Genomic DNA, 22772 nt, shown 5'->3' on the forward strand with positions numbered 1-22772 from the left:
TCTGCAGCCTAGCTTTGTTTTCTGCTGATTATTGTAAATTAAGAATTATTAATCACCTGATTCTGTTAGTACAGGCACAAATAACGCTGTCACCCGCAGGACTTGAACTGAAATTGGGATTCAAGTTTTTAAGTTACAAAACATAGTAAACTCGTATTTTCTTCCTTTATTATAAGGTTATATAATCACACGTGCTTGATATATTTTTATTCTGGTGTTTTCACAAATATTGTTTCTGCTGGATAGGTTATGGGTTGGATGCTGATATACTAGTAAAAGAGTTGATTTAGATAAGAAAGAAATTACAGTACTCTACAAACAGGCAATTCTTGCAAGTTAAAACATGTTGATCAGTTCATATGCATATGATCCATAATTCAATATACCATTCAATATCTATGGCTTGGTTCAAGAGAAAGTGTTGTGAAATTTACACTCCAATACCTCCATACATGCAAAAATATGATGTGCCATGAATCTTCCTTACATTACTATCATTTTTTAAAAAAAAAATCCTTGGAATATGCACAAGAATATAATCTATTTGAATATATGCCTTCGTCACATCCAATCAAACTCTTCCTGGCAGGAGGCCACAAGACAATGCAGGTAAAACACTGACTCACCATTAATCTCCTTGTTGATACACTATCTGATTAGCTTTTCATCCAGATATTCCTCATCATATTCTCCTAGGCTCTAGGCTCAGACAAATGCTTCCAATGCAGCACTGGACTTTGGTGACTCCTTGTTTGGACTATATATATTCAACCAATCTCTAATTAATAATTTTATCCTCTCATTAAACACCTTATAAATACCTGTTTTGTAACATGAATGAATCTTCTTAATCACCACCATGAGAAGATCATTGTCAGTGTAGCATTTCAGGAGAAAGTAAAGTGCATTATTAACATTGCTGAGAGATTAACCGAGAGATATGGCTGAGAACATGGTGATGGTGAGTAGTAGTGATGAAAATCACAATCAAGTGGCCATCGACTTGTGCTCGGCGTCGCCGGTTGACCGGAGCCTCTCCGCCGCCGCCGGCGGCAGCACCACCCCGAGATCACCGGGCTTCTCCATGGTGGTGGTGCCGGTCGAGTCGCCGGAGAAGACGACTGGCAAACCTCAGACTGACGATCATGATCAGCAGCAAGGGCGTGCCAAAGAGGTGCCACTTGTCAAGAAGGTATTAAGAAAATGTACTCTACTAAGTGTTCGATGCTAACTCCGTCCCGTAATAATTGTATTTTTAGGATTTAAGTGTATTCCAAAATAGTTGTCACAATAGAGTATTAATTGTCTCATCAATCAATTCTCATTCAAATTTTTTTCTATTCTACCCTTAACCACTCTTACCTATATTTCATTTAATGAGTGGCATCGTAATCTTTTTTTAAAACCTTAATATATGATAGTAACCTAAAATTACAATTATTTTAGTATGGAGGTAGTATTTATTTTTTTCTTTGAGAAACACAGTACAAACGTAAACACTCACAACGTGCGTAAATGCACGCATGCACGCCGTATCCCTATTAGCACCTTTTCGGAAATTTCGGTCTCCTGATGGGAACTAAAAACACAATTTTTTTAATTAAGAAAAAATATTCATATGTTTTTACCGGAAAATATACTTTTGAGTCCAAAAATATTAATATGTGGCCAAAATCAGTTCAATTGAACCTTTTCCGTCCAAAATTCCGAGTTTTGTTTCCATTGTTGCCTGGAGATATATATATTTTTAGTGGAGTGCCGGAAATATTTTGGATTTCCCACATAGAGCCCTCACTACATGGGTCCAATAGGTTGTTAAAAATTCCTAATTTGTTCGAATTCGGTAAACATAATTGTTCAAATTCAGCCAAAACATGCTCAAGTTCAAAAACTGCAGCAAAACATCATTCAAAATTTCCGAAATTTACCAAAATTTCATCTTTTTTTTTCTTGCAATAGGCTGCGGCGGAGTTCATCGGCACGTTCATCCTGGTCTTCACGGTGCTGTCCACCGTCGTGATGGACGCGCGGCACGGCGGCGCCGAGACCCTCGTCGGCGTGGCGGCGTCGGCGGGGCTGGCCGTCGTCGCCGTCGTCCTCTCCGTGGTGCACATCTCGGGCTCCCACCTCAACCCGGCGGTGAGCCTCGCCATGGCCGCGCTCGGCCACCTCCCGCCGGCCCACCTCCTCCCCTACGCGGCGGTGCAGACGGCGGCCTCCCTCGCCGCCGCGTTCCTCGCCAAGGGCGTGTACCGGCCGGCGCGGCCGGCCGTCATGGCGACCGTGCCGGCCGCCGGCGTCGGCGCCGGCGAGGCGTTCGTCGTCGAGGTGGCGCTCACCTTCGTGCTCGTGTTCGTCATCACCGCCGTCGCCACTGACCCGAGCTCGGCAAGTGCTCAATCTTTAATATTTTTCATCTTTTACCGTGCAATTGAAGAGAATTTTGGTCGGATAATTTCAAATTTGGAGATATTTGGAATTTACTCTATTTGAGTAAATTGCGCTTTGCACCAGGTAAAGTGCATCTAGTTTCACTGTATGAAACAAATCGAAATTTTATCAAATTTTATAAAATATGGATGAAACTGTATGAAACGCGGTCTAAATTAAAAAAAATCACAAGTTTCTCTCATGGTTTATAAGATTTTTCAATAGTTATATGACACAATCTTGTGCAAAATGGAAATTATTTTGATATACTTGGTGCAAAGTGAAAATCTATATTACTAAAGCTAAACGGGTGATTGAATCGTACTCACATTGGGAGGGAGAACCGGAGATGTTCTAGAGAATACGGGAAAAAAAAAACTTCAGGTGGGCACACACCTAGCCCTGACACCCCATTCGCGTGCGCCTGTCCATGGCATCGCTAACCACAAGCGGGTCCAGCTGAAGCCCAGGAGCCCCGATAGCCACCTGGGCCTTTTGACCATAGCTAGGTTTGCTAGCAACCTAGCTTACGCACACGCATGCATATATGCAATATATGAGAAAGAAATAATGAACTGAAAAACAGAAATCTTAAGTGGGAGTTAAAAAATTAGCACACGCCCCAGTTAACACCCTTCCAAATTTTGTGCTTTACAAGGAATGTCTTTTATTCCCTTTGAGAGCAATATTTGACATCTCCTATTCTAATAGAGAACTGCTACATATACCATGAAACCTCTTACGATCAACGTATGATGCATGTGGCAAATGTGGGGCCCAGCATGTTTCCATAGCCCAATCATACGCATGCAAGACATGATCGTAAAAAAATCGTACCTATTCTATCGTATGCATAGCAATTTCCATTCTAATATTATTGTCATCCATTCATTATTGTTTTCTCCGTATTTAAATATATGACATTGCTAAGATATGGGCATAATATTAAACAATCCGGCACTAAAGAAAAACTATAAATACTTTATTCTTAAATATTCTATATGCGACCACACATAAAAGACTATTAAGTACTTCTTCCGTTTCACGATGTAAGTCATTACATTGTGAAACGGAGGGAGTAGTATATACAGGCTATAAAATAGAAAGCGTGTCAGGCACGCTAACTTTCTAGTATATATTAAACCTGGTGCAAAATGAAACAAGAATACATTCTACCCGGTGTAAAGTGGAATTTACTCAATTTTGTTTGAATTTGTGCAGAGCAAGGAGCTGGTGGCCATTGCGATTGCTGCAGCGATCATGATGAACGCTCTCGTCGGAGGGTACGTACGTGAGAATGACAAATTAATCATAATTTTAAGCTCATTACATTTGCTTTATTTGGATCAAGAAGAAATGCTAATAATATTTGGGAATTATTCAGGCCGTCGACGGGGCCGTCGATGAACCCGGCGAGGACGATCGGGGCGGCGGTGGCGACGGGCGAGTACAGGCAAATGTGGATCTACCTCGTCGCGCCGCCGCTCGGCGCCATCGCCGGAGCAGCCACTTACACTCTCATCAAGCCCTAATCTCATCTTAATTTCTTCTCATTTCTTCTTGTAGATGGTGGTGAATGTGTTCTTGTGTAGTATTAATATTAAATTAGTTGTATTTTTTCGATTGATTCTAGTATTATGAATGGTTGGATTCTTACATTTCAGCATAACATTGATGAGCTAGTTAGTGGTGATATGATAATTACATGCATAACCAATCTCATAATGCATGCATTTATAATCTTGTGGTTGTTATTTCTGGAGATTGGGAACTACCAGATGGTGATTTGTCAGTGTGAGAGACAGACAAACTGATCTTTCAAAACCAGGAAACAAAACATTATCGCAACATGAGAACATGAGAGTGTTAATAACAACACTTTGAATCGCATAGATTCAGTGAGTTGCAGTTGTACGTTTAAAAGAAGCAGAAGGATAGATGTATTAAACACATCAAGTTGCTAGTTGATGGACAACGCAAATATTTCCTTAAAAAATAGAGTAAATTTCACAAAACTACATGTTTTATAGTCCAAATTATAGAAAACTATATACATATTGACACGTGGCACTCAAGTACATATATTTTGGTAGTGTAGTTTCACAAAACCACACTATCAATGAACAGATTCACATGTAAGATGACATAGTTGTTTCACTTAGGATGAGGACGTGGCATCCTATTAATTTCGTGCGATGGCTGGTAATAGGATGCCACGTTCTTGTCCTAAGTGGAACACCCACGTCATATCACGGCTGAATCCATTAATTGATAGTGTGGTTTTGTGAAACTATACTACCAAAATATACGTACTTAAGCGCCAAGTGTCAAAGTGTGTGTGGTTTTCTACAATTTGGACCACAAAACATATAGTTTTGTGAAATTTACTCTAAAAAAATGAATGTACAAATATCAGACCAACCCAAAATTAAAATTACATTGGTGGCATCTGCACTACAGCATTTCCTAACATGCCACTTGGTCATGAATAAAAAGAATTTGATGTATTTACATTTGGCTGAAATTCATCGATCGGTAAGTTCCAAGAACCATGGAACTCCTGCTGCAAAAGTACTCCCTCCGTCCCAGAATATAAGAAGTTTTAGGGTTGGGTATGATTATTAAGAAAGTAGGCTTCTTATAGGGTTGGATACGATTATTAAGAAAGTAAGTAGAAATGAGTGGTAGAGGGTTATGATTGGATGAGTAGTGGAGGTAGGTGTAAAAAGTGAATGATGGAGGATGGTGATGGATGGTGATTGATTAGAAAGAGAATGTTGATGGACAATTTGTTATATTTTGGGACAAATCCTGAGGGCTAAAAGTTATTATATTTTGAGACAGAGGGAGTACATCGTTTCGGTTAGTCACAAGTATATATATATACAGACATATATGTACCTAGAAGAAATAAATTTAGTAATTTGCATGAATCTCTCCATAATTTTTGTTCTACGTGTTTGTAACTAAAGTTTATTCCAACATATGCCCCAGTGCCAGCAATTGATTTGATGGCAACCCTGTTGCTCTCGCTTGGCTCCATTGTCGGCACACCAACTGCTGCAACACTACCATTGCTTTCCTTCTCTTCCCTACTCATCTCAAAGGCCATGAGCAATGTCTGAATTTCCGAACTTGGATCAGTGGTGTGGTTGATGTTTGGATGAACAGCACGGTGCAGTGAACTGTACTATATACTGTTATATGACACTGTTGATTTTCGCACAAACGTTTGACCCATTCGTATTATTAAAAAATTTAGTACAAATATGTTAAAGTATAAGTTAGGATTATACTCTATTTAATGATAAAATAAGTCACTACAAAATAAATTATATTTATATAATTTTATTAATAAGACCAATGATTAAACGTTATGTAAAAAGTTAACGGCATCATACATTTTAAAATGCACGGAGTATATTTGTGCCTTGACTTCCGCGCACTAAGAGCGAGCCGTGTGTGGCATGCATGGTGCTAACTGTTAATAGTTGATACCATCAAAGATCAGAATTTGCAGCGGCAGGCAGACACCGGCTCCGGATCATCGTCTGTCTGCAATTCTGCATCCATGGTTTTTGGAAAGGCAGGATTTGGCAAGGTCAACGCATGCATCCTCTTGGCCTTGAGTTCTTGCATAGAAGCTTCAAGCTGCTGCTGGAAAATTATCCCTCTAACAGCAAGGTTTAACTAATAATTATGGTTGTATCAACTCTCTAATCCAGCTTTGGTTTGCAGGGATTGATCAATTAATATAACAAGATCAAAAGAGAAAAATTAACACGTTTTTTCTGCTAAACCAACAGGTCAAACAATCTCATCTACAGCTAACTGCAGAATATTAATTCAAACGTTAATCAATTAATTCTGTCTTAACCAGAGATCAATTCAGAGCTGACGACAACACACAAGAAGAAATACTATAATTATTTGACAGATATACTACAACAACTGGTGCTTCTCATTTGGTGCTCGAATACTCGAGAAGAGGGTAAGTTGACATTTTAATTTGAACAATTAATTAATTAATTAATTATATACTTAACTAATCACATTGCTCTTCTTCCCCGCGGCATCCCAATTCCATTTCCGCTTTTCCGAAATCCATGGATAGATTGATTCAGCAGGTGCTTCGGCGGCCACAGCCTCCGCCGCTGCAAAATTTTCAGAGTTCATTGGTTTCAAAGATTCAAATCTTTTTTTTGCGCATGCGTAAACCGAGCTGAATTTCAGAGGCCTATATATACAGCATCCCTCATGCAGCATGCCATGCTCATCTCATCCAAGATTCAGACAAAAACATTCCTTTGTCTACAACAAGATCAAGAAACCCAAAAGCTAAGCATTAGCTCATCCATCTTAATCCATCAGAGTTGATTAGCTAGTAGTTGAGAGTTGATTAGTAGCTTGCCTTTGAACATGGAAGGGGGCAAGATGAGCAGCATGGGCATGGATGCTGCTTCAGCTTCTGTTACTGTCCCTCCCATGCAGATGCAGGCAGGTGATCAGAGCAACAGGATCGCCATCATCATCTCTCCAAGAGCCGGGAGCTCCAAGATCCTGCCATTCGAGCTTGTCAATGGTGCCGCCAATGCCGGCTCGCAACGGCACGCTGATCCAGCAGAATCCACTCCTGAAGCTCATCATCATCTATGGCATCCAGTAGACCTCCCAAAGATAAAACCACCAGTTCCTCTTGTCAAGAAGGTACTGAAACTTTGACAGAAAACATTTCTTCAGTTCAGAGTATTTATGTTCTTCAGATGAAGAAGCTCTGAATTTGTGACAATATTGTTGCTTCAACTTTCAGGTGGGTGCAGAGTTCTTTGGCACATTCACACTGATCTTCACAGTGCTGTCCACCATCATCATGGATGAACAACACAAAGGTGTAGAGTCCCTCCTCGGCATCGCGACATCGGCAGGATTAGCAGTGACAGTACTGGTTCTGTCACTCATCCACATTTCAGGCTGCCACCTGAACCCGGCTGTCAGCATTGCCATGACTGTCTTTGGTCATCTTCCTCCTGCTCATCTTCTTCCTTACATTGCTGCACAAATCCTCGGCTCGATCACCGCATCGTTCGCCGTCAAAGGGATGTATCATCCGGTGAACCCCGGGATTGTGACGGTGCCAAAGGTTGGGACAGTGGAAGCATTCTTCCTGGAGTTTGTTACAACGTTTGTCCTACTGTTCATCATCACTGCTCTTGCCACTGACCCCAATGCAGTAAGTAAATTTCCTAGCTACTTTTATCACATTTTATTCCTTTTTCTTGTATCTCTTTGTCTGAATTTATGTTGTGCTCGTGTGCTGATGATGTTCAAATAATGTTTGTTCAGGTTAAAGAGCTGATAGCAGTGGCAGTCGGAGCAACAATCATGATGAACGCTCTTGTCGCAGGGTATGTACACATAGATCGATTATTATTCAGAAATGATCCGCATACTAAACATGCAGTTGTTTTCTAAAAAAATATTAAACATGCAGTTGAACACTTGTTAAACTTTTTTTTTAAAATTAATAAAAACACTTGTTAAAGTAGCCGTGCTAATTAATTAGGTTGGCTCATTTTTCTCTTTTTGTATAGTTAATTCCTAAGCTTAATTGTTTCTGTTTTGAATATTTTTGGAACAGGCCATCGACAGGAGCATCAATGAATCCAGCAAGAACACTTGGCCCGGCCATTGCAACAGGGAGATACACACAGATTTGGGTTTATTTGGTTGCTACCCCACTTGGTGCTGTAGCTGGAGAAGGGTTTTATTTTGCAATCAAGCTGTAGTTACCTTCAGGCAAGAACAATATTCAATCGTAGAACTAGTGTAAAATCGGTGTGTGTGTATTTGTATGTGCAGTTATAACATAAAAAAATGTTTTCCTTTTTGCAGGGAAAAAAAAGTGATCATTGGAGCATGTTAAACTACCTGAACTTAAATACAGCACATTCTTTACAAATTCATGATATTGATCAAGCAGCATGTTAGGACTGCCTAAGATGTAGATGTATACACAAAGTAGTAGTGATGATGAATTGGTGGTCTCTCTTGTACTGAAATTGTACAGTTCATTTTTTTTCATTTTAATGTATAAATAATAAAATATATACAGTTCAATTTGAATTGCTAGTATTCATATTCCTCCAGTGGTGGGCAGTTTATGTTTTGAAATGTACTCCCTTTCTCTAAAAATATAATGTGTGTATGCTTTTATTAAAAATCAGCATCTGCAACTTTTGATTAGTGATCGAACTAACAAAATGTTTGGTGCCGCGCATACTATTGGATTTTTGTACGACATTAATTCCGCAATTGTCAATGATCCAAGAATTACAATGTTACAGGCCCTACTAAAAGCTAATACGTCTTATATTTGGAGAAGGAGGAAGCATCGAATGGGGTGGGCCCACTTCAATTCATGGGTATTCAAATGAATACCCAAGATTTTTGCACAAAAAATACATATATGAAGTATATATTCCATATGCATATATGAAAAAAAGGGAAAAAGGCCTACCTATTCAAAAGAAGCCCAACTAAAAACGATTTCTATCCCTCCCACCATCTTTCTCCCCACTATTTCAGGCCCATTGGCCAAATAAAGAAAAGCCCAAACATCTAACCCTATCTCTCCACCTCACCACCATCCAACTCTCCCCTCCCCCGTGACAGCCGCCAGGCTGAGGCGTCAGCCGCCCGACTGCCCGGAGGAGACGACGCGCCGGCGCGCCGCCACTCGCTGGTCCGCGCTCCGCCGCCGGCCCGCCCGAGGAGACGACGTGCCGGCTGCCTCTGCCCTCCAGCCTCCAGCAGTCCAGCCGTCGGCCGCCGCGTAGGCGCGCACGGCGCCGTCGGCGCCTTGGCGGCTCGGGCGCTCGGCGCATCCGGCATCCCCCTGCGGCGCCCGTCTCCATGCTCCAGCCGCCGCCGCCCGCCGGTGCGGCGCCGCGGCGACGAGTTGCCGCCTGGCGCCTGCCTGCCTGCCTACGCTCCACCGAGGCACCGACCACGGCAGCCTGCCAGCCCGCAATCGCAGGGGCGCAGGGCGCCGCGCCGCGTCGCCGCCACCGGCCACCGACCTGCCGTTGCCGTCGACGACGAGGTGACGAAGTCGGTACCTCACTGAGACAATGACTCACTAACTCTTCCCTAGTTGGCTAAGTAGGAACTTTGGATTAGAAATTTATGATTTAATTCATACTTGAATGACTGAATGTCTGAATCTAGCATGGATATTGTTCATACATTTTTGATTTAAAATTTGAATCTAGGAATGATTTATGGTTATCAACTGAACCGCTATATTAGTGATGTGAGTAAGGATGAGAATTTCACAAATTTGATATGTTTTGTCAATTAATAGTTTAGTATTATACTCTAATATGCTTAACACATTCAATTTATGATCAATTATATCCATGCATCTATGACTTTATGAAATCATGTTCATACCGTTATATATTATACAACTATTAGACTTTGGGTTGAAAATTTTTTTCTTCCTCTTCTAATTTCGAATACCCAAGTTGAAAATCCTGGGCCCGCCCCTGGCATCGATGAGCTAGGCCTGAACTTACTTGCATGACCTACATGGAATTTATATTTACCATTGGGAGATTTATGGCACGGGCTATGTTCAGCTGTTGAGGTTGGGAGCTAATCCCTCGCACACGAAAAATAAACGACTCACTCATTAGTGTACGATTAATTAAATATTAACTATTTTTAAAAAAGATTAATGTGTTTTTTAAACCAACTTTTATGTAGAAAATTTTTATAAAAATCACATCGTTTAGCAGTTTGGAATGAGCTAGAGGTGGATTCGGAACTATGGCAGTCGAACACAGCCTGCATTCTTCGTCGTATTCTATAGATGGGCCAGCGGAACTCAAGGCCAGCATAACTTGGTCTGAAATTCTGAATTGTTGGGCTCATGGGTAAATAAGTCTATTTTTATAGGATATGTTACGTTGATAGTTGGTCCAAATCCCCTTAGAGCTACAGTCAGTTACTAGCTACAAATCTTCTATAATCAATTTAATAGTCTATTCATATAATAGTTACCTATAAATTTATACTACGCCATAAATATCTGGTCCTATCTCTTATACACACATAACATCTTGGAGTCTGTGTTGCAGCTGGCTACAAATTTATACTCCCTCCGTCCTAAAAAAAACTCAACTTCTAGAGTTTGAATTTTGTTCCATTAAAAATCAACTTCTATCATCCTACCTATCCTTAGCATATAAAACGAGAAGTTTTATACCTTCAATACCCTTTACCTACTCTTACTATTTTTTTTAATGATTAAGGGCAGTTTAGTCATTCTCCATCTCCACTAATTCTACCTCAGGACGCTAGGAATGCATTTTTTGTGGGACGGAGAGAGTAGCTCACTTTCCTTCTCTCCTCTCTTATCTTCTCCATATGTGTTTGTAGCTGGCTTATAGCATGCTATTCTACTTGCTCGTGATGATTCCATCTGTGTGTTTGTCATAAGTGTTGAAATGGTCCTATTGTTTATAGTTGGAAGGGTGTGGTCCACATTTAATGAGAGAGAGGAGGTGGGTTGGATTGCTTCGCTATTTTCAGAACGAAGCTAACCCAGATTCAGAGAGAATATTCATTTTCAAAAATCATCCCATGTCACATGTCCCTTAAACCAAACACCCTGAAAAGGGATTCACTTTAATCCGACTCATCCCGTTGCTCCAACCAGACACATGCTTAGTTGTGTGAACAATAACTTTTGATCTTGTAGATGTGTCAAATTAATGGCAAAACCAACTGGTAACGTCCTATTCTATTAGCTAGTTCCATTTTATGAGAAATGGGCAACTTAGATCCTTCTTGTTTTCCTCTACGACAAGAGAGGAAATTCAAAGGATTTCAATCCTTGCGAAATATTTTCAATGAGGTCCTTGCAATAAAGGAATAAAATCATATGGATTGGTTTTCTAGGCCTTCATTCCATAGGAAACAAATATGAGATTCGTGCTCATGTTTTCATTCCCTTATATAGAAACGCAATGCACTTTCTCTCTCTCTCTCTCTATGCTCAGTGTAAATCCTCTAAGATTCTTTGTGTTCTATTTTAGTACGAACTATTCAAATTAAGACATTGCTTACAAAAATTCATGTGTTTTAGAATCCGGTAGGACTCTACTGTGTATGACATCTTATCTCTACGGTTTTTTTCATGTGTTCCAAAGGAGCAGCATTTATCTAAAGCTAGCTTGCAGGTACTTCCTCTATCCACATTAGTTTTCCATATGATTCCAGGTACACGTGCGTAATTGAAGGTGTGTTCAAGTTAAAATATTTGAGTTCAATTGTGAGTTTTGAGGTTATTTTTGTCTAGATTAACCCCACGGCAACAAAAGTCGACAACTGTGGTATTTTGTCAAAGAAATGAACACACATCTTAATCTTGTGATATACTCCAGTTCCAGCTAAACCAATGGTTTTTTCCTTCAAACTTAGCCGGAGAGAGAGAGAGAGAGAGAATATTTGTAATATTTCTTCAAACTTATGCAGAATTTCAGCGGCTGCCGGAGCTAAACCATGGCTTTTTTCTGCGAATTGATGAAAAATTGCGACCAATTCACGCGATGACATAAAGGGGAGGAAAAGATTAGCGCTGACCACTGAGCTATTAATGCATGCCTTGCAAAGACGAGTAATTAATTAACACGGCTAAATTATTTATTACCGCGCGTTGTAAATCAATTAATATATATACTTGCTTCTCGTACACATCTAGTAGTACCAAGCCACAGAATTCGATTGGTTTAACTAAATTAATTAATAGTAGAAATTGAATTGTATGTGTCATACATTTACTATCAAGTAACTACTCCCTCCATACTCGTAAAAGAAGTTGTTTAGGACAATATTTAAGTCAAACCTTAGAAATATAAATCATAAATAACTCTAAGTTGTTGAGTTTGAAAATATAAAAATCATATGAATAGATTTGTCTTGAAAAATACTTTCACAAGAAGTATACATATATCACTTTTCAATAAATATTTTTATAGAAACAAAAAGTCAAAGTTATATTTTGGAGACTGTGTCGCTGTCCAAAACGACTTCCTTTACCAGTACGAAGGGTGTACTACAAATTAAGTAAAAGAGCTTATTTTCATATATCTGCTGAGAACATCAGCTAATCCACTCATTAATTCTGATCGTACAGTTTTGAGAGACATGCATTGCATGTAATCAAGCATGCATTAAGTCAAATGCCCGTGCGCTACAGTAGATTCAGAAGAAATATATATCATTGGTTTTAAACTTAAAAGGGCAGGAAAGTCGCACATAGTATAAAATAAAATACTAGCTCCATCTATTTTATATTATAAGTCGTTTTGATTTTTTTCTAATTAATTTTTTAAGTGATCAAATAAATAAAAATATATAGCAATATATTTGACACAAAACAAACATATTATCAAAATATGAACAGAGGAAGTAATATATTGATAGGCAAGCTCCTTGTTGTAACCAAGGTTAGGGGATGGTCACTACATAGTACAAAATAGATTTTCGTGGACACTTCGCTCTGAACTACACCGGCGGCCTAAAAGCACAATAGCATGTATAATACACGGGGGATGTGCACGGTTAAAAGAAGATCTATTACAGGCAGTTACATATAAAAATAAACATATTTACACATACGGCTATCATAGTGCGCCCGTGTATATAGTGTAAGTAAAATCTTGGCATTAATTTCAATTGGCATTTTAGACTTTCTATAGCATTTGAAAAACCCTTGGAGCGATCAGGATCGGACAATGTGAGTATGACACCCCCACTTCATACTACTTGTGTTAGGTACGTTCATGGTTGATTGCTGATCTCTCAAGTGGCATGTATATGTCATCTGCATTTGACATGCCGCAGCTCAGATCAAACTTAAAAACAGCTATTGTACCCATTGTATACATGACTGGAGTAGCTGTTGCTTTGACAGAAGAGAGGTACATGGTTGACATGGCTGCTAGCAATATACATTGCTCTTCTTCCCCTGCCACATCATCCGGTTTCCGCTTTTCAAAAATCCGTGAAAATATACATGTATTATCTAAAAAATAGATAAAATGATTACATTTAATTCGATCGGCAGCAGCAGCTTCGGTGGCTATCACCTCCGTCGCTGCAAATTAGTCCACTGGTTTTAAATCAAATATATACAATTTAACGCACATGTGAAAACCGGGCCGCATTGGAGATGCATGCCTATACGCCTTTTTTAATAATAATAATAATAATAATAATAATAGAAATAGGTTATATCTTCGGTCTTGCCATTATAGAGGTACATGGTTGACATGGCTGCTAGTAAAAATATACATTGGTCTTCTTCCCCAGCGGCATCATCCCGTTTCCGCTTTTCAAAAATCCATAAAAATATACATATATTATCTAAAAATTAGATAAAATAATTATGTTTAATTCGATAGGTGGTAGCAGCTTCAGCGCCATCACCTTCGCTGCTGCAAATTAGTCCACTGGTTTCAAATCAAATATATACAATTTAACACGCATGTGAAAATCAGGCTGTATTGGAGATGCCTGTACGCCTTTTTTAATAATAATAAAATGAGTTATATCTTCGGTCTTTACCCGTTAGACACACTGTCATCCAGAGGCCTATATATACAGAGCACCTATCACACTGCATGCCATGCTCCTCATCCAAAGTTCAGACAACCAGAAAATTAACCAAGAATTGCTCTGCCTATAGCAAGATCTAGTAGCAAAGCTTGACTCTGAGCTCAGGAGGAAGAAGATGGAAGGGCACAAGAGTGGCATGGAAGCTGTAGCAGTTGCCATCCCTCCCTTGCACACTGGTGAGAGCAACCACAGGATTGACAGCAATGTCAGCTCGCAATGCCATGCTGATCCTGCAGAGCTCTCTGATGAAACTCAGCAGCAATCTCTGTGGCATCTAGGCCTAAGAAAGATAATACCATCATCTGTTCCTCTCCTCAAGAAGGTACACACTTTTTTTACCCCATATTTTCACCTCTCATCGTCTGTTTTTTGTCTTATCAGTTGTGACCAAAATTTGAATTTTAAAATATAATTTTAGAGTAAATTTTGAGGTTTATTTTTCAGTACTGACTTTTAAACTGCTAAAAACATAGGTATTATAAAAGTTTTGCCCATAAATAATGTTTGGTTAAACGTTGTTATAAAAGTTTATTTTTCCACACTTTATTGGCCATAGATTAAACAATAAGAGCAAAATTCTTGAACTTCCTCATCCTCTTTCTCTTCTTCTTCAGAAAATGTACAGATATCTGACAGACAACAACCTTTTTCCCCCGTAATCTTTTTCTTCAGATGAATCTCTGAAATGTTTCAGGTCAGTGCTGAGTTCTTTGGCACATTCATACTGATCTTCACCGTGCTATCAACCATCATCATGGATGAACAACACAAAAGTATCGAGACGCTCCTCGGAATCGCAACATCTGCAGGCTTAGCAGTCACTGTTCTAGTTCTGTCCCTCATCCACATATCAGGATGCCATCTGAACCCTGCAATCAGCATCGCCATGGCCGTCTTTGGTCACCTCCCTTCTGCTCATCTTCTACCTTACATTTCTTCACAAATTCTCGGGGCCGTCGCCGCCTCCTTCGCCGTCAAAGGTCTGTATCATCCGGTGAACCCCGGGATTGTCACCGTGCCAAATGTCGGCACGGTTGAGGCGTTTTTCGTCGAGTTCATAATAACATTTTTTCTACTGTTCATCATCACTGCTCTTGCCACTGATCCTAATGCAGTAAGTGTGGTTTTCTGATGTATTTTGATCAGTTTGGTTTTCTTTTCTTTGAAATGTTTGATTCAAATTTTGTCCTTTTGATCAAAATCTTCATCAGGTGAAAGAACTGATAGCAGTGGCAGTTGGGGCAACAGTCATGATGAACATTCTTGTGGCAGGGTATGTGCGTATGGATTGATTAGGAACAATACATAGCTTTCCTGGGTATTTTAAACTGTCATGTAATACTATTTGTGTTGTATTTTACAAAATATAATTTAGATTTGAATAATTTGAACAGGCCATCAACAGGAGCATCGATGAATCCGGCGCGTACAATTGGCGCGGCTATTGCCACAGGGAGATATACTCAGATTTGGGTTTACTTGGTGGCAACTCCACTGGGTGCTATAGCTGGAACTGGGGCTTATGTTGCAATTAAGCTGTAGTTTACACCAGGTAAAGTAAAACAATATTGTAAAGGAAATCAAAACATTTATCATATTGTGATATATGACCATTACATTTTAAATAAGTAATAACTCTGTCTTTTTACAGGTAACTTGTGACTCTTTGAGCATGCTGATATAACCATTTCGCCAGAATGTAAATAAACAAAATTCTACTAGCTCCATGATCAAGTATAGACACTGTAATTACTTCTAATAGCTGTTTTTTTACTATCTCCGTGACCAAAATGTCAATAATTACTTGTAATAGCTGTTTTTACTAGCTCCAAGACCAAAATGTCAATAATTACTTGTAATAGCTGTTTTTAGCTATGGTAAGAAGAACACTTCAGTGTAGATACCCAATAAAGTGTGATTTCTCCAAGTCCATCAATTCTACAAACTAAATCACTTCTATGAAAAGAACAATTGAATCACTCCGAGGTCTCTGAGCAAAACAACCCTCATTAAGATATACATTTTTTTCCTGACAGCATCAAGTTACAGCGGCAAATTGGATCTCACAACTACTTTTCTATATGAACAATTATGAAATTAAGCAGAACAAGGTACAAGATTACTTTTATTAATAAAGACAGAGTTCAAGGGGAATGAATCCCAGTACATCGCCGAACAGATGTTATGTGGCACTAAACCATCCTTAGATAGGAAACTGAGGATAGGAACCAGACTTCCTAAGGAAACCAAGCAGCAAGGGAGAAGCAGATCCACAGGGAGCCCGCGACGACTACATCCTTGAGCCTCTTTTAACGTGCACACCGCTTGACAAACCGGTAATACCCTTCGGCTGCCTCTACGGGAACGGAATTGCTAATTAGTAGCATGATCAGCAAGAGAAGCCAATGACCGTTCGGGTGCCATCGCCATCGTTGAGGTCCTAGCTCGTTCAAGCTGAACCCGTGACGGCGGCGGCGGCTGATCGCAGCGATCGCCTTGGACGGCCGCTTCATGGCAACGGTGAGACGGCCGTCTCGCAGAAGGAGCGCAACCTTGTCTCGCTCTCCTTGGTTTGCTCGGTGGGAGACGGGAACTCGGTGTTGTTCTGGGAAGATTGTTGGCTGCAGGGCGCTTCAATTCGGTCGCTGGCACTGGCTGTTTGGGCGGCTGTCCCAGGGCGGTTGCGGGGCAAACGCACGGTGTCTGAGGCGCTACACGACAGGAGATAGATTCGTGATATCTCCTCGGCGTTAGGGATGCAAGCGATCCTTGAATACTTCAAGCTCTGGGAGCTCCTCCGATCGGTGCAGCTGTCTAACGAGCCGGACAAGCTTTCTTGGTGTTGGGAGAACTCGGGGTAGTACTCCTCCCGCTCGGCTTATCGGGTTCTCTTCTTGGGGAGAACTCAATTCCAACACAAGCCAATCTGGAAGTCTTTCGCCCCTCCTCGATGCCGTTACTTCCTCTGGCTGGTCGCTCTCAACCGATGCTGGACGGCGGACCGCCTTCGAAGCCGAGGTCTGTCGCACCCGGATCGTTGCCCCCACTGCGATCAATGCGACGAAACGATTGATCATCTCCTGGTCGCATGCCCGGACTCTCGGCAGCTTTGGTGGATTGCTCTTACTGCTATCGGTCATTCTGAATGTCTACCTCTCAATGAGCAGTTCTTTCATGCCTGTTGTGTGACAGTCGCAAAAGGATGATTAAAGACCATCGCCGAGGGTTCGACACAATTGCGGCACTGGTAGCATGGACAATCTGGAAGGAAAGGAACAACCGGGTCTTCAACCAGAAGATCAGACCTTGGATGGAGATAGCTAGGGCTATGAGGGGGAAGCGGACCTCTGGCGGATGGCTAGATCAGCCATACCGACCATGACAGTCCCTTCGCTTGTTCTTTGGTCGCCAAATCATTCGAGAGATTAGGCTTCTACTTTTCTCTTCCCCTCTCCTGTACCCTGTCCCTTTCTTTTTATTTTTCAGTCCCGTTCTGTAAATACATTTATTCCTCTTAATACAAAAATACGCGTCTCGCGACGGTGAACTCGAGCATCTTCTCGGTGAGGTCGACCTCGTCGCCGGCGACCTCGCGCCAGTCGAACTCCCAGACGAGGTTGGCGACGAAGTACTCGAGGTGGAGCAGCGCCAGCGCCATGCCGGGGCACACCCTCCGCCCGGCGCCGAACGGCATCATCTTTATCTCCTTGCTGCCGGTGAGGTCCACGTCCTCGCCCTCGCCGCCGGCGAGGAACCGCTCCGGCCGGAACACCTCCGGCGAGGTCCACACCTCGCTGTCGAGCCCGATCTCCCTCACCGCGAAGTTCACCGGCGTGTTCGCCGGCACGCGGTACCCGTCCAGCGTCGTCTCGTCTTCCACGGCGCGCGGGAGCGCGTAGAGGCCGGGCGAATGTCGCCGGAGACCTTCCAGCACCACCGCCTTGAGGTACGGCATCGCCTGGAGATCCTCCTCTCGCACCTCGCCGTCGCCGGCCACGGCGGCGGCGATCTCTTCCATGAGCCTGTCCTGCATCGCCGGGTTCTTGACGAGGTTGGCTAGTATCCACTGCAGCACGGTGGCCGTGGTGTCGGTGCCGGCGCTCATGAACTCGGAGCAGAGGCTGACGATCTCGCCGTCGTTGAGCCCCCGCCCGCCGTCCTCCGGGATGGTGAGCTTCACGAGGGAGTCCACATAGCAGTCGCCGCCGGCGCCGGCCTCCCTCCTGGCGCGCATGAGCGGGACGAACAGCTCCTCCTGCCGCCGCCGCAGCGACACCATCTTGTTCCACCGCTTCCGGAACACGAGCTTGGTGATCGGCGGGAGGAAGGCGAAGACCTCGAAGCCGGGGAAGTTTGCGAGAGGTCGCGCTGCATCGCCTCGATCGCCCTCACCCGCGCGTCGCCGGGGCGGTCGCCGAAGCACATGTGCAACAGGAGGCAGAGCATCGCGTACCGGAAGGGCTCCATCACGGTCACCGGAGCACCGCCCTCGCCGCGGACGTGGGAGACGAGGGCATCGAGCACACAGCGTCGCGCGCCGGAGAACGCGCGGAGGCGGGCCGGCCGGAGGGCCGTCCAGGTGGGGCCATACGGACGCCGGGCTGACGGCGCGGGGGCGCGACGCGAACGCCGCCCCGCGCTGCACCAGCGCGCGGTACGCCGCGCCACGCGCCGCCACGAAGATCGTCGGCCCCAGCGGCGCGAACGTGAACACCGGGCCGTGCTCCGCCGCGATCCGCCGCAGCGTCGGCTCGACGTCGATGTCCCTCCGCGCGAGGAACAGCAGCGGGCCCAGCACCGGCACCGTCCTCGGCCCCGGCGGCAGCGGCGCCGCCGCCGCCGAGGCGCGGGCGCGCAGCAGCAGCGAGCACGCGAGGCAGAGCAGCGAGGTGAGGGAGTAGAAGAGCCAGTCCTCCATGGCTAAACCTCTCGGATTATTTTTTTCCACTCCCGCTGCTCACAGTGGAGGGATATTTATACGGGAGGGGGAAAAAAGTTCGGCGGGAAATCTAAATCGAGAGAGCTATCTCGGTTTTGTGTTATTGCACGACGCGTCTGGTAGCCGTACGTCTTCGTGCTATCGGAGAGACAGACTTGCTTTCACTGCAATGGCAACACACCACCGACCACATATTATATTTCACTTTCATTTATATCATCATGTTCTACTCAAAATATACTATAGACGAGTCCAATATTGAATATATGCAAACACTTAAAGAGTTTACTTAATTTAAAAGTAATTTATTTAAATTGTAGAAATAATTTAGCTTTGCAATAGAAGTAACTACCTATAGCATCGGAAATAGTTATCCTAACCAATCAGTTAATAATGACTGAGATACGAACACATGGATGTTGTACTGACAAAGAAACATGGAAACGAGACCACTTGTCAGAAAAAGAGGACAACATGCTAATTGTTAGTTGTCGTGTCGATTCACGTGTATGCTACCAAGGCTAACAACACTAATATATTTTCTTTTTTTATAGAACCTTTGATGGTCTATATTTTTTTAAGACCGTATGTTATTTTTATGATCTGTTTGAACCATCATACTATACTTGAAACATGTGATAAATGAGTCCAATATTGAATATATTTAATTTTTTTTTCTTAATTCCTCTATAAGTGTAGTTACTTCTAATAATATGAAAAGTTACATCCTTATAGCAGTGTAGTTATTTCTAACGACGTGAAGAACTAATTCTCTCTAGCAGTACAGTTACTTCTAATATCTTAAAGAGTTATTTTAATTTTATTTTTTATAGTTACTTCTCTCTAGAAGTGTGTTTACTTCTAATATTATGAAGAGTTACTTCTATTACTTTAAAAGTTGCTTCCCTCTAATAGTGTAGTTAGTTTTAATATCATGAAGAGTTACCTTCTATATGACGCAAGATTTTATTTTTTAAATAATATAGTGATTAGTTTAAATAAAGAATATATATATTTACTTGAAAATATCTTCTCTACATTGTGCTTGTGGATTTACTCCACATAGTTTCTTATTTCAACTCATCATGATGTAATTACTTCTAATGCTCTAAATAGTTACTCCTATTGCATAGCTAAGTTACTTTTGCAATTTTAATGAACTACTTTTAGATCAATAAAATGTTTGAATATATTCAACATTGAACTTGTTTTATCACATATTTTAAGCAGAGTACAATGGTAAAAAAATATCTTAAATATAATATAAGGTTTAAAAGATACACTAGTGACCGATCTATATTAGTGGCAAAGAAGTATTTATACATCACATGGGATAAAGTGGTCGATGGTTTAACCAAACCAGCGACCGTGCACTGGGTAGTCGTATCTAAAAAAGTCTATTCCTTTTTTATAGGCCCAAAAGAATATATTTATCCATGCTGACATTACCACTACCAGAAATTCGGAGTGTAAAATACACCAAAATTCTACTACCTCCATGATCAAGTTTAGATACCCAATAATGTGTCAATAATTACTTTTAATGCTACCTTCCATCTCAAAATATAAGTAATTTTTAGCTATAAATTTAGACACACTTTTATTTAGATAAATAATTAAAAATTATTTTATTTTATTTGTATAGCTGTTTTTAGTTATGGTAACAAGAATTCTTCATTGTGCATACCTAATAAAGTGCATTTTCTCTTCTTTTATTGTGATACAAAGATATGTTAATGTAAATGCAATTTTTCCATGTCTCATCACATATCTATTTTCAGTAATTATATCGGTGGCATCAGCAAATGTTTAACATTAACTAGATGAATACCCCGCGGCGTTGCTGCGAAAAATTAATTTGCATAATATGTACAAATAAAAAGTAATTTGATTATTAAAACTAAAACAAATTTGAAACAATTTTGGGCCCAAAAATAATTGATATTGCATGTTTTTATGAGAGAAGAAAGAAGAGACAATTAAGACCATAGATCTATCATCTAAAGGCTAGAAATAATTGAGGTGATGTGGCTTAATGATAGAAGAGAAAAATAACATTAACTATATTTAGTGAGGATGAACTATATATACTTATATAGATACACCCATTATCTTGTACCCACGTCTGAATATGGACAGCTGTCAGGTTCAAAAAAAATTTTAGTACACGTGAATCAGAAAATACAGAAATAGAAAAAACATATAAATAGAATATTATGCATTGTTGAATCCTAAAAAAATATTAAGATGATCCAAAATACAACAAAATATAAAGTTATATGGCCGAAAGTAAAAAAAAAATAATCGATAGGTGGTCAAAGAAAAATTTTACAACAAAATATGGCCCAAAGTGTAATTCACTAAAAACAATCATACAGTATATACTTCTTCCGTTCTAAAATATAATCATCTCTAATATTCGAAATTCATCTAAGAACTTCTCTACTCATTCAACTTAGTCAATTATAATCATCTCTCAGTTGCTTCTCCAGTTAATTGCTCATCTCAGCTAATCAAAACCATTTTTGATTTAATTTCAACTATCTCCTTATTCTCTGTTTCTATGAAAAATACATATGCTTTGGGACCGATTAAAGGAGTAGTTAGCAGGTAAAACATATAAATTTCTTGCATGACTCGTGATGTTGTTTCTTGCCTTGTTAAACAGTCAAATAATAAGGGTGGTTGCCGGGCAAAAGCCCAGTCTTGGCTCTTTTGAAACCCTGACGGACGGCAGCGGCAGTTTTCCTGTCGCTTCTCTCCTTGGAGACGTTGTTTAAGCATCCCCTTGCCGAAACCTCTCGAACGATTGATGCAAGCACGCTCTAGGATAGAGTTGGGCTTTGTGTTGGTTGTAAGGGTGTTTTTTTGGCGATCTCGTCTATGTTCCTTTGTTGCCCTAGCGGTGGTAGGTCACACTTAGCGGCGGCTGGTCCGGTGCTAGCCTTCTCCCGGACCTGTGTATTGGCGCTGTTTGTGTGTGGGTGGTGGTATTTTTTTCCTTTTTCCTGGTTACGATCTTCCAGGGTTGTAATCTTGTAATTTTTTTTAGCTCTATCAATAGAACATCGTTAAAAAGAAAGTCAAATAATGGAAAACAGTAGTGCAATATCTGCAAAATATCTCTTATTGGGTCGGATTTTCCAAAGACATTGTCTATTTTTTGCGAATAAAGTCAAGTATTTCCCCAATGCATTCATGCGATAGATAGATAACTGGTCTGTGGTCACACCACTCACCACATCAAACGTGACCGTGATATACAACCGAAGTATATAAATTACGCAAAATTCTCAGGAGGGTCCAATATTTCCCAGGATAATCTCACTGTCAGAAAATCAAAACATTGGTGAATTTTATCTTAATTTTTTTTTGCGGGGAGAATTTTAGCTTAATTTTAAACAACAAATTTCAACCATTTTTTTAAAATATAAATTAATCCTTTTTTTGTCCGTTTCCACAATTTCTCGGTGGGGGCATAAAAAAAGATGGCAGATATCCTCGGAATCCTAATGACAAACATATGACATATGACATGAGAAAGGTTGTCGTAGGCTCGTCCTCCCTCCGTCGTGATTGTGAGTTTTTCAAAGTTTGACTGGCCGTTTTATTAAAAGAAAAATTGTCATTAGTATTTGTATTGTTACTAAATGATAAAACATAAATAGTACTTTAGTACTTTATATGTGACTTATTTTTAAATTGTTTCATAAACTTT

The 22772-nt window shown here is 41.0% G+C and overlaps 3 protein-coding genes and 1 pseudogene across 3 annotated transcripts; 3 read left to right on the top strand and 1 right to left on the bottom strand.

The window, feature by feature from the left end:
- The first annotated feature begins 63 nt into the window (after positions 1 to 63).
- LOC107278487 (aquaporin NIP3-2-like) lies at positions 64 to 2576 on the top strand. Its single transcript, XM_015794467.3, has 2 exons — positions 64 to 1192; positions 1960 to 2576. Exons 1-2 carry the CDS (start codon positions 941 to 943, stop codon positions 2491 to 2493), a joined length of 786 nt encoding a protein of 261 aa, XP_015649953.1. The 5' UTR covers positions 64 to 940; the 3' UTR covers positions 2494 to 2576.
- Positions 2577 to 6524: 3948 nt separating this feature from the next.
- Positions 6525 to 8572, top strand: LOC107276042 (aquaporin NIP3-2-like). The gene is made up of 5 exons (XM_015794152.3): positions 6525 to 7137; positions 7241 to 7660; positions 7774 to 7835; positions 8069 to 8226; positions 8323 to 8572. Exons 1-4 carry the CDS (start codon positions 6850 to 6852, stop codon positions 8214 to 8216), a joined length of 918 nt encoding a protein of 305 aa, XP_015649638.1. The 5' UTR covers positions 6525 to 6849; the 3' UTR covers positions 8217 to 8226; positions 8323 to 8572.
- Positions 8573 to 12433: 3861 nt separating this feature from the next.
- LOC107276345 (aquaporin NIP3-3-like) lies at positions 12434 to 16025 on the top strand. Its single transcript, NM_001425693.1, has 5 exons — positions 12434 to 14437; positions 14810 to 15229; positions 15327 to 15388; positions 15510 to 15667; positions 15767 to 16025. Exons 1-4 carry the CDS (start codon positions 14231 to 14233, stop codon positions 15655 to 15657), a joined length of 837 nt encoding a protein of 278 aa, NP_001412622.1. The 5' UTR covers positions 12434 to 14230; the 3' UTR covers positions 15658 to 15667; positions 15767 to 16025.
- A 1358-nt stretch (positions 16026 to 17383) lies between these two features.
- LOC107276102 (cytochrome P450 89A2-like) lies at positions 17384 to 19050 on the bottom strand (annotated as a pseudogene).
- Between the last annotated feature and the right edge of the window lie 3722 nt (positions 19051 to 22772).

This window comes from Oryza sativa, chromosome 8 (assembly GCF_034140825.1).
Source record: "Oryza sativa Japonica Group chromosome 8, ASM3414082v1".
Taxonomy (NCBI): domain Eukaryota; kingdom Viridiplantae; phylum Streptophyta; class Magnoliopsida; order Poales; family Poaceae; genus Oryza; species Oryza sativa.

What these genes read in the sequence shown, in the direction of transcription:
- LOC107276042 (XM_015794152.3), top strand. Translation starts at nt 6,850, where the DNA reads ATGGAAGGGGGCAAGATGAGCAGCATGGGCATGGATGCTGCTTCAGCT. An exon ending in TTGCCACTGACCCCAATGCA is followed by an intron (nt 7,661 to 7,773) that starts GTAAGTAAATTT and finishes ATGTTTGTTCAG; the next exon opens with GTTAAAGAGCTGATAGCAGT. An exon ending in ATGAACGCTCTTGTCGCAGG is followed by an intron (nt 7,836 to 8,068) that starts GTATGTACACAT and finishes TTTTTGGAACAG; the next exon opens with GCCATCGACAGGAGCATCAA.
- LOC107276345 (NM_001425693.1), top strand. Translation starts at nt 14,231, where the DNA reads ATGGAAGGGCACAAGAGTGGCATGGAAGCTGTAGCAGTTGCCATCCCT. An exon ending in CTGTTCCTCTCCTCAAGAAG is followed by an intron (nt 14,438 to 14,809) that starts GTACACACTTTT and finishes GAAATGTTTCAG; the next exon opens with GTCAGTGCTGAGTTCTTTGG. An exon ending in TTGCCACTGATCCTAATGCA is followed by an intron (nt 15,230 to 15,326) that starts GTAAGTGTGGTT and finishes AATCTTCATCAG; the next exon opens with GTGAAAGAACTGATAGCAGT.
- LOC107278487 (XM_015794467.3), top strand. Translation starts at nt 941, where the DNA reads ATGGCTGAGAACATGGTGATGGTGAGTAGTAGTGATGAAAATCACAAT. An exon ending in AGGTGCCACTTGTCAAGAAG is followed by an intron (nt 1,193 to 1,959) that starts GTATTAAGAAAA and finishes TTCTTGCAATAG; the next exon opens with GCTGCGGCGGAGTTCATCGG.